The sequence below is a fragment of the Sceloporus undulatus genome, chromosome 5, assembly GCF_019175285.1.
Source record: "Sceloporus undulatus isolate JIND9_A2432 ecotype Alabama chromosome 5, SceUnd_v1.1, whole genome shotgun sequence".
Taxonomy (NCBI): Eukaryota; Metazoa; Chordata; class Lepidosauria; order Squamata; family Phrynosomatidae; genus Sceloporus; species Sceloporus undulatus.
The window spans coordinates 8,354,928-8,368,791 of NC_056526.1; the positions used below are offsets into that span (position 1 = coordinate 8,354,928).

Sequence of the window (13,864 nt, forward strand, 5' to 3'; positions counted from 1 at the left end):
AGAAAACCCAGCAGCTACTGCTGCTGTTTGTGGTGGTGTAGATCACTTACCTGATGTTTTTGTGACTTTAGTTCTTTGTTTCTCTGGCCTTCCAGGAACAGAATCTAATACTAGGAAAAACAGGAAGGGGAAAATAAGATGCTACATATAAGCGACATCATAGTTATTTAATCCCACCATCTTATTGTTTTGCCTTTCCTAAACAACTGCAGTCACTCATGTACTGTTGAAGTAGTAGCTTTCCTACACATGACATTGCATTTCAGTTAAGGGTTCATCTTTTTCCAACTACTAAGTAACACTATCAGTTTGGCTTCCATTGTGTTTCCCCATCAACTAGTCAAACAGCTGAATTTAATCTCCAGCTTTGTTGATGTCAGTTGTGGGGTGGGAGTCATGTGGCCCTCAAGAAATAGTTATCAGACTGCAAGTTTCATAACCACTGGCTATGCGGTTGGGATATGCAGACCAACATCTGGAAGCCTGCATGATTTTGGCTCCTGTTATAAGGATTGCCATTTAACTCTGAGCTTCTGCTTTAAGACAATTCAAAGGTCAGATTTATGCAGAGGAGGTTTGCCATTGCCCCCCTCTCAGGTGGAAAGGGTGTGACTTGTCCAACATTAACCAAGACTGAGTGATGATTTGAACCCTAGACAGAGTCCTATTCCAACACTCAAACCACTACATCATTCTGGCTCTCCCCAACTCCTCTGTCCTAATTAGAATCAATGGCCTATGTGTATTCCCTTCAGAAATGGAGTCAATGGGTTTAGCCTGGTTGAGACTAACCGATAAAATCAAGGGTGGTTTTTTTTTTGCTTGTTTATATACAAATATTGGCTTAAATCGGGGTGGTAATTGTGTTATTGGGCTGCAACTCCTAGCAATGTTCACTTGCATAGCCAAGTGTAAGGGATGCTGGGAGCTGTAGTTCAACAACATCTAGTGGGCCACATGATTCCCACTCATGGCCTAAGTTAGTGGTTCCCACCCTTTGGTCCTCCAGATGTTTTGGACTTCAGCTCCCATCATTCCCGACTGTTGGTCAAGTTAACTGGGACTTCTGGGTTCTGAAGTCCAAAACAAATGGAGGACCAAAAGTTGGGAACCACTGGCCGAAATACAACTGCTATTTCCAGCTAGAGCAGACATACGGATGTCCTTGCTGAATGATGTGTCAGCTCTTGAAAAAAATACCATTGGTACAATGGATTCACTTTGGGTGAGAGTAGCAACTGGATTTAGGCCAGAGGTGGGCATAGTGCAGCTCATAGGCCACACATGGCCCACAGATTCCCTATGTGACCCCTGTATACCCCTCTTCCCCCAAAGCCCCACATTTAAAAAAGAATAGTGTAAAATATATTATATAGGCATACAGAACAAAGTAGAAGCAAGTATGGAAATGTAATTGAAGTGGAGATAGGAATATTTGTAGTATTGGGAAAGCAGAAGATAAACATAAAACAAATGAGAATATTAAGGAGATTAAGGAGGTAACTATAGACACTCTCTCCAAACTAATAACAATGATGTATGAGAAATCTGATAATGACAAAATATAGTGCAGGAAGGAGGAATAAATGAGATAGCTGAAAAAGCATACTGTAGAATGTTTAATGACATATAGAAAGCCGATATGCGAGGTATAGTGGGGGGGGGGAGTTAAAGAGTAAGAATATGGTTATTATTTGTCTTTTGTAGTTAATATACATATAAGGGTAATAATGAAATATGTATGAATCATGTATGCAGAATGTATGTTTTTAATACCTTAATAAATTTATATTAAAAATAAAATAAAAAAGAATAGTGTGATTCTCAGACAAGACCTGTCCCAAACACACACAGAAAGCTCCTCAAAATGCATAGAATCACTCCAAATATTCCTATTTCACCCTCTACAAGAACTTTAGAACCCCACACCAGCCCCAGATGTCTTCATTTCCTTTCACAGCATCACTTCTGTTGTCATTTTGGGAAGGACCACATAGGAAAACAAGACATTTGGGGTTGCTGGGAGGAATGCAGCCCATGGGAGGTGTCTGGAGGGAGAATCGGCCCCCAGCCTGCACAAAATTGTCCACCCTGATTTAGGGCAATGCGTTCACATAGCATTGCCAGGATATCTGTTAACAACATCATCTTTGGAAAGATGAATTGTCCTTACCAGGTGGTGCTCGGTGACCTTGCAGCCCCTGTACAATCTCCCCAACATCTTCCATCAATGGGCCAACATAGATCTCCTTCGGGAGCTCTGCCTGAAGGGCAAGCTCCTTCATTTTCAACATTGTGAAGGGGGTGACAAAGTGGTACATGAGGGCCAGTTCCTTGGCTTTCTCTCTCAGAGACTCCTTCTCCTCACTGTTATCACTCTTTAGCCAGGAAGTCAACAGCTCCTTGATGGTGAGGTAGCTCCAAGCCCGTTCCACATAGTTCTGACCATTGGTGGAGCCTCCAACATTCGAAGCCCCACCAATATGATTCTTGCCAGAGAGATTGATGGCCACATCAGTTTTCAGGAGGACATATTTGTCGTTGTTGCTGGCTGTCACTTCCACATGTAAGCTGTTGGCGGTCTTGTTGAAGAGTTTTCCAGCAATGACGATTTCAGATCCATTGAAGTAGTTGGGGAAGAGGTTCTGGGTAACCTGATCCACGCTGCTGGTTGGATAATCAACCCGGATGTCGGAAAGAAGAGGTGTGCCAATCTCATCATAGAATCTGTGTATGAAAATTTTGTTACTTGTCTCACTTTCCCAAACAGTGCTAAGCTCCAGTAGAAATATACAAGCAGAGCATAGTGGAAGCAAACAGAAAGTCCTACAGTACACAACAAATTGGCTAATGACCAAGAGCCTACATTGTCCAACTGAGAACAAGAGTTCCACAGGTGAAAGTCTGCTCTGGCTCCCTGCTTAACACCCCTAGGACTCATCATTTTGCTGTGATAACCCCACTGGCCGTTCCATAGTTAGTACAGAGTAGATTAGATAGGCTTTTATAGATAGGTGCTACAGTTGGCCCTCCACATTTGCGGCTTTGACTTTTGGTGATTTGATTATCTGCAGTTTTGATTAACATCTTCTCTGTAGGAATCTCTAGGCCCTCCAGCACAACTCTGCCAGAGGTTGACCATAGAGTTGTGTTGGAGAACCTAGCAGTTCCTAAAGGAAATAGCCAGACAGTTTGCTGATCTCCTGCATTCTCCACCAGTAACAGAATGGCAATTCAGAATGATTATCTCAGCAAAACTGTATGCCCTGGGAGTGGGGCATCAGTGCAGAGGGTGGAACACCAACTTCTGCGACAAATGAAAAAAACATACACAAACTTAAGTTGGACTTGTTGATTTGTTTCCAATATATGGCAATCCCAAAGTGACCCTATCACAGGTTTTCCAACACTCAAACTGCTCCATCATGATGGCTCATAGGGTGGACTTACGCTTGTGTATGTCACAAACAGGATGAAGATCAATGTTTCCAACACATGTTCTATTCATCCCCATTATCTCAACAATTGTTATTGAATCCACATATTCTAAGATAACATCTAGCCCACTAGATCTTGGCTAGGTTTCAATTGGAGTAATAATGTGTATTGTTGTTGTCGTGTGCCTTCAATTTGTTTCTGACTTATGGTTTTCTTGGAAAGAACTTATTCAGAGTGGGTTTGCCATTGCCCTCCCCTGAGGTTAGGTGAGTATGGCTTGTCCAAGGTAACCCAGTGGGTTTCGATGGTCAAATGGGTTTTGAACCTTGGTCTCCAGAGTCCTGGTCTAGCACTCAAACTGCCATGCCATACTGGTTCTCCTCAGTATAGTTGTTTTGTTTTGATTTTATCATTGTGGAATGCATGTATATCAATAACCCTTACCAATGTGTTGACTTACCATCTAACAATTGGTTCAGTGAGCCTACTGTAAGTTCGACTAACAGGATCCCTGCCATGCAACTGCACATGGATTCTTGGATGGTGCATAAATATTGGCAGTGCCTTCGATGTACCACTTTATCCACTGGGATTGGAGAAGCAGTCACTGTGCTTTCCCTCTGCACAAAAGGTGCACTGGCAGATACACAATCAGTTGCACAATGTCATTATTCAGAGGGGAAGAATGGTACAGCATAACTACTGTGTAGCAACTTGAGTGTAGATTACTATGTAATCACTATCCAGGATGCCAGCCAACAAATCAGATAATGCCACCAACACCTTTTCCATCCCATCATGGCTCTTGAACCCACATTTTCTAGGTTACCATCCAGCGCACCCCCAAAATAATCACTCTCTCATTGCATCTATACTCCAAAAACATTCCCACAGAATTCAGTGGTTGAATTTAGCAAGAAGACTAGCAACATGATAAAGAATGAAAAGCAGATTGCATCCTTCCCTACCAACCCTTTGAGCTGTGCTGCAGCATCCTCATCTTCCCGTACACGCCGCATCATACCGCAGTTCTCAAGTGCCAATCTCTCCAGCAATTTGTAGTCAACGTCATTGCCAATGCCAATTGTGAAGAGGCAGAACTTGTTACGGATGGCCTCCTTGGTGTTATTGATGATCCTGGCAGCCTCTGTTTCCCCAGCTGTGGGCCGTCCATCCGTCAGGAAGATAATCAAGGAGACACTTTGTGGTTCAATGTCATTCTGGGCAATGTAGTCACTGAGTATTTTTGTGCTGATTTGAAGGGCCCCGTTAATATTTGTGCCTAGAGAGAGAACCACAGAAGGACCCTCTTGTTAATAACCATAGAATTAGCCTCTTGTTTGGAGGAAAAGACAAGTGATTCAAAATGTCAAAATGTTCAATTTTTACTTGAACTACTAGATCCTTGGGTGGGAACAAGCTTGGAAAAGTTCCCTTTGGGGACTACAATTCACAGAATCCCAACAGGGGCACAGGCTTCAGGAACATACATAGATGGGTAGAACCAGAACAGATGTTTGCAGATTAGCAGCAAAGGCTAACAGACACGGAATCAGGTAATAAAGGTAATCAATCCTAGTGCTGAGACATTTTAGGCAGTAAGCAGATGCTCTCTCTCTCTCTCTCTCTCTCTCCCCTACTCTTAGTCTCTCTCTGTCTTTCTCACATAACACACACACAGGTCAGACACACAGAGGGAAGGACCAGAAGAGGGAGCAAAGCCAAGTTCTACCCACAGCTTCAGTTGATATCATGGGTGTGACCATGCCATCTGACCCACAAAGGAATCGGGGGGGGGATCCATTTTCCCACCCCACACCCAAATGGTTTCCCACCATTTGTGTATGTTTTCTCATTCTCTCCATTTTGTTGTAGGGAGCATGGAATCACGAGATATAAGTTGCCATGTTGTTTTCTCACATGGATGGGAGACCTGACATCCTCCATTGACACCCTCCATTTCCCATCAGACCCATCCAGCATGGTTGATGGGAGTTGTAGTCTAGCCACACCTGAAGGGGCAAGGGTCCCCACCTACAGAAGTGGAAACGAGGGCCTGCCTGCCTACCTGCCTCTCTCCCCTACTCTCTCCCAGCCCATTTTTTTCACTTGTTACTGGAGAAAAGTGCCAGAAATTGTGCATCTCTTTAGTCACTTAGAGTTTAGTTAGACCTCTGATACTGCTCCCCTCTAAATATTGTGACATTAAACACAGCAATGATGAAATATCCAAGAACATCAGAATTGCTTATTTCAATGGAATTAAAATCGAGCAACCCACAATTCTCCAGAGATGCCTGAAAACATGACAGATACTAATCTTCTAGTGTGCATTTGTCAATATTCAATCCCATTCCACCGTTGCTCTTCCCTCTGGCTCTGAAGTTGGCCAAATTATTCCCTCTTCTTGCAAGCCAATTTGCACAGGCTCCAGGCTCCCATCAAAGACCTGAAATTCTCTCCTTACATTCCTGGAAAAAGGCCATTTCAAACTTCTCTTTCATTTTTATGTTTTTGAGCTGGGAACATCCATGAAAGAGATGTTAGACAAACACTCCAGCTGCCAGAAATCCTCATAATAGTTATATGCAACTTCCATACTCATACATGGAAGTTGGACATAGCTATCATGAGGACTAGTCACTACAGATAGAGTTGTCCTCTCCGTGTTTTTCTTACATCTTGCAAACAATGAGCCTCCAGTATCAGTTGCCTGGGAATAACTGCAGAATATAGGTACTGCCTTCATGTCTGTATTGTGTGTTTCCCAGAGGTGTTTGTTTCACTACTATAAGAAATGAGATGCTCTAATAGATGAACGAGAGTGGGCACCAGCACCCAAGGGCAACAGCTGGAGTCCTAGCAGAAAAGCCCACTGGTGGTGACATCTTTCTTGACTGGATGTCTGGATGCTGCCATTTTTTTTATTTCCCAAAATGTTATAACATAAAAACACACTGGGACATTGTGGGGAAATAATGCGGTAGAAGCCAACTGCCTGCCAGGGGCATCACTAGGTGGGTATGGGAGATACAGACTGCATCAGATGACATCCTAAGGAGGGTGACACCACTGGTCCCCAAACATCTGCCTTTTGGGAGAAATAGGTTGTGGTGTTTGCATGTGTCCCTTTAAAATGCTGAAGAGATGGTGTGAGTGGGGTGAGGTTCAGTGGGAGAAGAAAGGAGAGGCCCCAGGTTTTTAACATTTTAAAAATTTATTTTTTTAATTGAAAGAAGTTTAAAGTTAATTTAAAAAATATATATTCAAAATTAGGCAGATCCTCCTGACTGTAAGAGCTCTTTGACAGTGGAACACACTCCCTTGGGGTCTGGCGGAGTCTCTTTCTTTGGAGGTTTTTAAACAGAGGTTAGATGAACATCTGTTGGAAGTGCTTTGCTTGTGAATTTCTGCATGTGGACTGGATGGCCCTTGTGATCTCTTCCAACTCTATGAGTCTATGATTCTATGATTCTTTTTAAATTTTCTTTAAAAACATCACATCATACCAAATTTTCACTTTAACCACATGAAGCTATGTACACATAAATACATTTAGGTTGTGTGTGATATTGTAATTTAAAGATGTAATTTTAGTTTTCCTAGTTGTTTATATCAAAACTATTGCCTTGACATTCAGTGATATATGGGAATTAAGATTTACAAGTAGCATTGGTTTTAAAAAACCATTACTGAGGTGTAATATAGGAGGAAATCAACGGGAGAGGGTGTCACCATGCATTACCACACTAGGTGATATCAATCCCAGTGACACCACTGCTGCCTGCTGGTGTTGTCATTGCTACCAGGTAATCCCATGGCAGGAGTCAATTAGAAGACACTTTGCTGAGGGCTCCTCAAAGCTTTTGACTCTGAGACGGGCCTTTATTCCGACCCAGTAGAGCTGTCCTCACACTGACAGAAGCTGAATTCAGAAGGAAGGAAAGAATGCTCCTGTTCCTTTCGCAGACCTCAGAAAAGCTACTTTTTAAAATTTCAGTTCCCATTATCCCTGGGGAGATGCAGTCCAAAAAGTACCTTTTCCAAGGTCTGCCCTCTTAGGCCTTGTCTGCACTGGCTAGGATATTCCAGAGGCAACCTGGAGAATCCTAGCTCTGTAGCTGTCCAATTTCCCCCTTTTTACCTTACATTTCCACATCACAGTAGCTGTCTGCACAGGTGTCCAACTGGGCCACCCAGCGTGTCCACTGCTGCCGTGTGTCACTTGCTTCTGAGATCAGAATGAGGTGCCCAGTGAGAGTCACATGCTGGGCACCTCATTTTGACCTCAGAATGGGTGACTCACAGTGGGAACAAATGCACCGGGCAGCCGAGCAGGACACCTGTACAGGCAGCTGCTGCATTGTCGAAACAGAAGATTCCAAGATTCTGCGGGTTTTAGGTGAGCAGAAAAAAACAGAGAACCTTATCCACCCCCCACCCCAACTTTGAACCAAGATTACCTCCAGTAGGTGACAAGTTGTGGATGTAGATTTTTGCATCTCTTATATTGTTGGGAGTCACTGGCATCAGCTGGTCATGTTGCCAAATCTTGATCCGATTGGAAAAGCCAATAATGTTGAAGTGATCTTCAGATCTGAGATCCTGGAGAATGGTAAACAGGGCCTCTTTGGTCTGAAATGAGACGACAAAGAGGAAGGTCATCTAAGGGATGAATACATGTATTTTGGATAATGAGCTCTATGACAGCAACACCAAGAGACAAATCCCATCTGTGAATGGGTAACCCTTGTGAATTACTAGTTTGGCAGAATATGTGTGAAACCACCAAGGAAGAAACTGCACCAACTAGGTGAGTTCCAAAAGAGAGGGAAAGCTGGAATGGACAGATTTAACAGTAGGTCATTCTGACCTTGAATAAAGTTCAGATTCAGTCTCCCTTATCCAAAATGCTTGGGACCAGAAGTATTTTGGATTTCAGATTTTTTTGGACTTTGGAATATTTCCATATATCTTGGAGAGGGGACCCAACTCTAAACACAAAATTCATTTATGCTTCACATATACCTTTACACATAGTCTGAAGGTAATTTTATACAGTGTACCCTTGGTATTCCCTGGGGTTTGGTTTTAGGACCCTATGAGGATAACAAAAATCTGTCCCTCATATACCATGGCATAGGAAAAAGGCAAAATCTGAAATATTTTATATAAGATGGCAAAATCAAGGTTTGCTTTTGGGGATTTTTTAAAAAAAAAATTTATAGATGTGGATAGTTGAATCCGTGGATGCAGAATCAGTGGATACGGAGGGCCAACTATGCATAGTATTTTAATAATTTTGTGTGTGAAAGAATATTTGTGCATGCTGAACCATCAGAAAGCAAAGGTGTCACTATCTCAGTCACCCATGTGGACAATTGTACCCTGGTGCATACCTAAGGTTGCCTCATAAGTGGCCTGGAACTTTGATACTTGAAGGAGTGTCTCTCTCCCTATAGGAGTGTCACTTTCTCCTGCCTGAGGCCTGCTAAAAGAGCCTCCTCTGTGTCCCTCCAAAGGGAGGCACACATTTTTGTGAGAATGTGGAAGAGGGCCTTCTGTGCTGTGTCACCCCAGTTTTGGAATGGTCGCTCTTTAGAGACCTGATTAGCACCACCAGTGGCTTAAACTCTGGCACAGTTCAAACATGGCTTTTTATTCATTTCTGTATAGGTGCATGGTTTTAATTTAATCGTTACATTGTTTAATGCTTTTAGATGGCTTAGGCTATTCCTTGACTTGGAAATTATAATTCTGTTAATGAAGGTTAAAATATTATTTGCCTTCCTTGCTGCAGCATCAGCTACTGGGTCATGTTTAATTTATGATCAACAATAATCCCAATGTCTATATTCACATGTTCTAGTGCTAAGATAAGTATCCCCTAGTCCAATTCATCTGGAGGGCATTAGATCACAGAAGACTTTGGTAAAGAACTTTTTCTTCTTAAAAAAATTGTCTTGTTTATTTTCTTGTTTCATTTTCTTGTCAAGTCAACAACATTTTATATCATTGCTTTCCAAAGAAGTGGTGCCAGGTCCCGATTCCCTTCCCTTTCAATCCTGCAAACACTGAAGCTTTCTTGGTTCCAGATGTAAGGATCAGTTTGGAAAGAGGATCTGCAAAGGTCTCGGTAGTCTCTATTCAGTTTCCCTTGTGATCTCGCCTGGAAGCTGATGCTGTCATGGTGAAACATATTACACATTGCAATGGAATCTGGATATATATCCCAGCTGGTGGCCTTCTGGTCAAATCCAAGGGATATCAAGGACAAAGGATTTTTCCTCTCCTAATTTTCCTTCCAGCACTCATTTGATACAGTAGACAGCAAGTCAGGCAAAGAAACACTGGGACTAATTCATTAGTGCCAAATACATGTATAGGTTCCATACACATATGGTTGTACTTTTTTGGCCATTGTACAACACGGATATCTATTTCTTGTTTGTGTAAGTGGAATTCCTTTTCACATGGACCCAGCTCCTGTTAGTTCTGAAAGTAGAGCCAATGAACCAGAGCTTATCCACTGATCCTCTAATATAAAGGGCAGCAGTCATTCCAAACCCATAAGTCATCATTATTGGCTATGCTGATGCAGTCTGATGCAAGCAGAAGTCTAATATCTGATTGGCCATGGACAACTATTGAACTAGAAAACTGTGCTTGGCAAAACACACAAACCCTGCTTTACACTTTCTGTAGTTCAGTGATGAATGGCAAGTTTTGCTTGCAGGAGGTCTCAGGTTCAGTACCTACCATCTCTAGATTGAACTATGAAGGACTCCTGTTAGTAGTCTGGGAATTATAAACTGCTACAGATTGAGTATCACCTATCTGGAATTCCAAAATCCAAAATACTGGGGTGGCTGAGATAGTGACACCTTTGCTTTTTGATGGTTCAGTGTACACAAACTTTATTTCATACACAATATTATTTAAAATAGTATGCATAAAATTACCTTGAGGTTATGTATGTAAGGTGTATACAAAACATAAATGAATTTCATGTTTAGACTTAGGTCTCATCTCCAAGATATCTCATTATGCATATGCAAATATTCTAAAATGTGAAAACATCCAAAATCCAAACACTTCTAGCTCCAAGTATTTTGTATAAGGAAAACACAACCTGTATCAGCAATTAAGTTCCTGCTTGAAATTAACTTGGATAACAGTAAGCTCCATATACCACATGAGTCAGGTAATCTAGTTTAATAAAAAGCATCTTCGTATATTCCTAATCCCCCATCAATTTAATCTGTATTAAAGAATTTAATTCAAATTACAAGAACAGAGATTACACTTAAAGTTGTTTAGCAGTGGAATAGACTGCCTCATAGCGCTGTACTTTCTTTTGTTGTCATTTAACAGAGGTTGAATGGGCATCTTTTAGGGGTGCTTTAGTTGTATACATATGCATGGCAAGAAGTTGGACTAGATACCCCTTCTGGCTTCTTCCAAAACTGATTCAATGGTTCTACTCTACTTAGGACCAACCAATGAGACTCCAGCCATGCAGTTGTGTGTCTTTGGATAGTGCATCACTGTTTGCCAGTGCTTTCAGTGCAGCACTTGATTCCCTGGGACTGCAGAACTAGCTGCTGTACGTTGCCTACTGGACAATCAGATGATAGCTAGGCATACTGGGAGACAGACAAGTGAGTCCTCAACAGAGGGATGGAATAGCACAGCCACTATGTAACTACATGAGTGAATCTTGCATGCCTTTCACCGGTTGGTCTTTTTTAGAGGCTATTAGCAGAAATTTCTGCAGTTGCAGTCTGCACTCCCAATCAAAAAGGACCATCTGAGTATTAGAGTATCAGAAAGTTCACTTTGATGGAGAGTGCAGACTGCTTTTTAAGAAATAAAAGTTTTGGGACCATCACATAGTCCACATGGGCTTTGGTCTCCTTTCATTCTTCTACTGTGAATATATGCTTTCCAGTTTTTTTTGTTATGTTCCTCCCTTTGATAGACCTGCTTGGGTTGCTCATATTGAAATGGCTTCAAATGTGAAAGACTAAAAACAATCAGGTGAACTCTAAGGGAGCAAGTTCCAGCTGCTCCCTTAGACCACACTGATGTGGTCCTTCCCAGAGGCTGACATGATGACCTTCAGCCAGCCAAGATCTCTGCAGACGGGAACTGTGTCTTTGGTGACATTTCTCTCACACAATCTCTCACTTGTTGTGCAGCGTGGGCCAGGGGTGAGACCCAAGGATGCCATGCCTATGAAAGCCAAGCCAGTTGAAAGAGACACAAGAACTCAGCTGTTCAAGCTTTCCTAGTTCTTCCACATACATAACAACTTCCTGTGAAGTCACAGGCCAGCCACAATGGCTCCATTCTTGTGTCCTTCTTACGTCCATTAATTCATAATTTCCATTCAGATCAGAGTGACCACTTTCTTTTGAGTACTGGGTAACTATTATCACAACCATTCTCTGAGAAGAGCCAAACCCCATAGCCCTTTGCTCACAAATATCACTGTCAAAGTTTGGACAAGTTTATTTTTTGTAAAAAAAGTTGGTATTTACAGTAAAATAGTAGAATACAGTGGGCTAATACTATGAGCTTAATGCTATAAAACAGGACTAGAAACTCTGAATGCTTGCAGTAATATAAAAAAGAAAAAAATACAGGAAATTTATTATGGATAGTGCAAAAACTCTAAGCATGGTTACAGAAGCCCCCAAAATTGGGAGGGATCACCCTGATTAATCCTCTATTGTCCCATTTTAAAGTAAAATTTAAAATGTCCCATTTTCTCTCTCCTCCTTCCATTTCCCCCCTCTGTCCTCAGTTTATTTAATTGTTGCAAACTGAATTCAGTGTGCAAACAGACTTTGCACTCAATTAATTCAGCAGAAGGAAGAGCAGGTAGAGTCTTGCCTTCCGAAATAGGCTCAGGCAAAAGCAAACCACTACAGCCTGCCCTACCTTGTCTGTTCTTCCTCTTTGCTATTTTGACCACAAGCTGATGTTGCTTGGTCACAGAAGTCCTGGTTTTCACCTGTAAAATGTTGGAGGGTATATCTCTGGAGGAGGGGCCGTGGCTTTGGGGACTGTCATTATGAACGTCTGCATGCAAAAATTTGCCACTAGACCTTGAATAAGCAACAACATAGATTCACTGAGAAGGGGTGGCCAACAGTAGGCAGCTTGACCAAAGGGCCCCTCAGTCCTGGATCTGATGCTCTTCATGAATTCAACCAAAGCTCTAAGCAGCATTTAGACATACATGTGAATGCATGAGTTTGTGGTTGGGGCCAACAGATGAACTCTCAGTCCTTCTACCAGTGGCAGCTACTGCCTGCCATGCCAGTGGGGTGGTGAATCTGCCCTGGGTTTAATTTGAACTTCAAATGCTTATTAAATACTCTCACTGACAGAGAAGTCATTGGCCATCAGTGTTCTCTAACACCAACCCCATTTATGGCTTTAATATGGACCACCTCTGAAATGAACTGAAACCAGGGATGAACTGAAATGAACTGAAACTCAAACAAGGGAACATTCTCACTCAAATTCTTACTTGGAGAGAAAATTGCTCATTTGGGTGCTAAAAAGTCACATTTTCCCACGGACAGCTGAAGGTTCCTGCAAGCTCTCCATTTTGTGCCTGCAATGGTGGTCTAAGTTCTTCTGAATGATTTTGTTGGTTTCTTTTTGCTGCAAATTGTTGGCGAGTTTGCACAAAGGGAGTTGGTATTCAGATGTCAAATATCAATAACTCTCCTATTAATAACACCAAAGAATCTAAAGTGGTCCATTATGAGGCATGCCCTCTGCCCATTTAAAAACCTGAAGTCTGCATTTCTCACCCTGTATCACATTCCTCAACCTTTCCTTGAACTCCTGCAATCCAGATAATCACACTTTTTCCTTCAACAGAGCATGTAAAATGTAAGCAAACGCAGCTCTTTTATGCCCTCCAATAATAAGGCTTTGTTCTGGCTTCCCATATCAACGATGCCTGGAAAGTAATAGAAACTGGATCTACCTATTCTGTAAAACACAGAAACTTCCCATAGAGATAAGCCTATACATTACCTTTGCTTTCTGCCCTTAAAATACTTCTTAAAGGTTCTCCTAATAAACATGACAAAATTTCTGACAGCAAAAACAAAATACGGCATCCAGCAGTTACTGCAGTTAACATGTCTTGTGTGTAAATAGCAGCTGGGGGAAATCAGGACCATTGCAAATTTGCTGGGGAGGAGATCAACCCTTTCCCTTGCCACAATCCAAGTAAAAATAATCTCTTCTCTCTGCCCCTAAGTGTTATTTCCCCAAGGTAGAAAAGTTTCCATTGGTACAAAAAGAAGGTTCCTCTTCAGTTCTTCCACAGCAGGAGGAAGGATGATTTTTATGACAGAGGAAAAAGATAATTACCACTCTCTACATTCGCAATCCTGAC

At 41.9% G+C, this 13,864-nt stretch overlaps 1 protein-coding gene across 3 annotated transcripts in view; it reads right to left on the reverse strand.

Moving 5' to 3' along the window:
- Nucleotides 1-13,864, reverse strand: part of ITIH5 (inter-alpha-trypsin inhibitor heavy chain 5) — a 54,764-nt gene that overhangs the window by 7,834 nt on the left and 33,066 nt on the right. For all 3 annotated transcript variants that reach the window (XM_042466513.1, XM_042466514.1, XM_042466512.1), the window contains 4 exons: nt 7,902-8,073; nt 4,411-4,720; nt 2,174-2,727; nt 51-110 (listed from right to left, as the gene is read on the reverse strand). In XM_042466513.1, the coding sequence (XP_042322447.1) occupies nt 51-110; nt 2,174-2,727; nt 4,411-4,720; nt 7,902-8,073 (1,096 nt within the window). The remainder of the gene's footprint in view (nt 1-50; nt 111-2,173; nt 2,728-4,410; nt 4,721-7,901; nt 8,074-13,864) is intronic.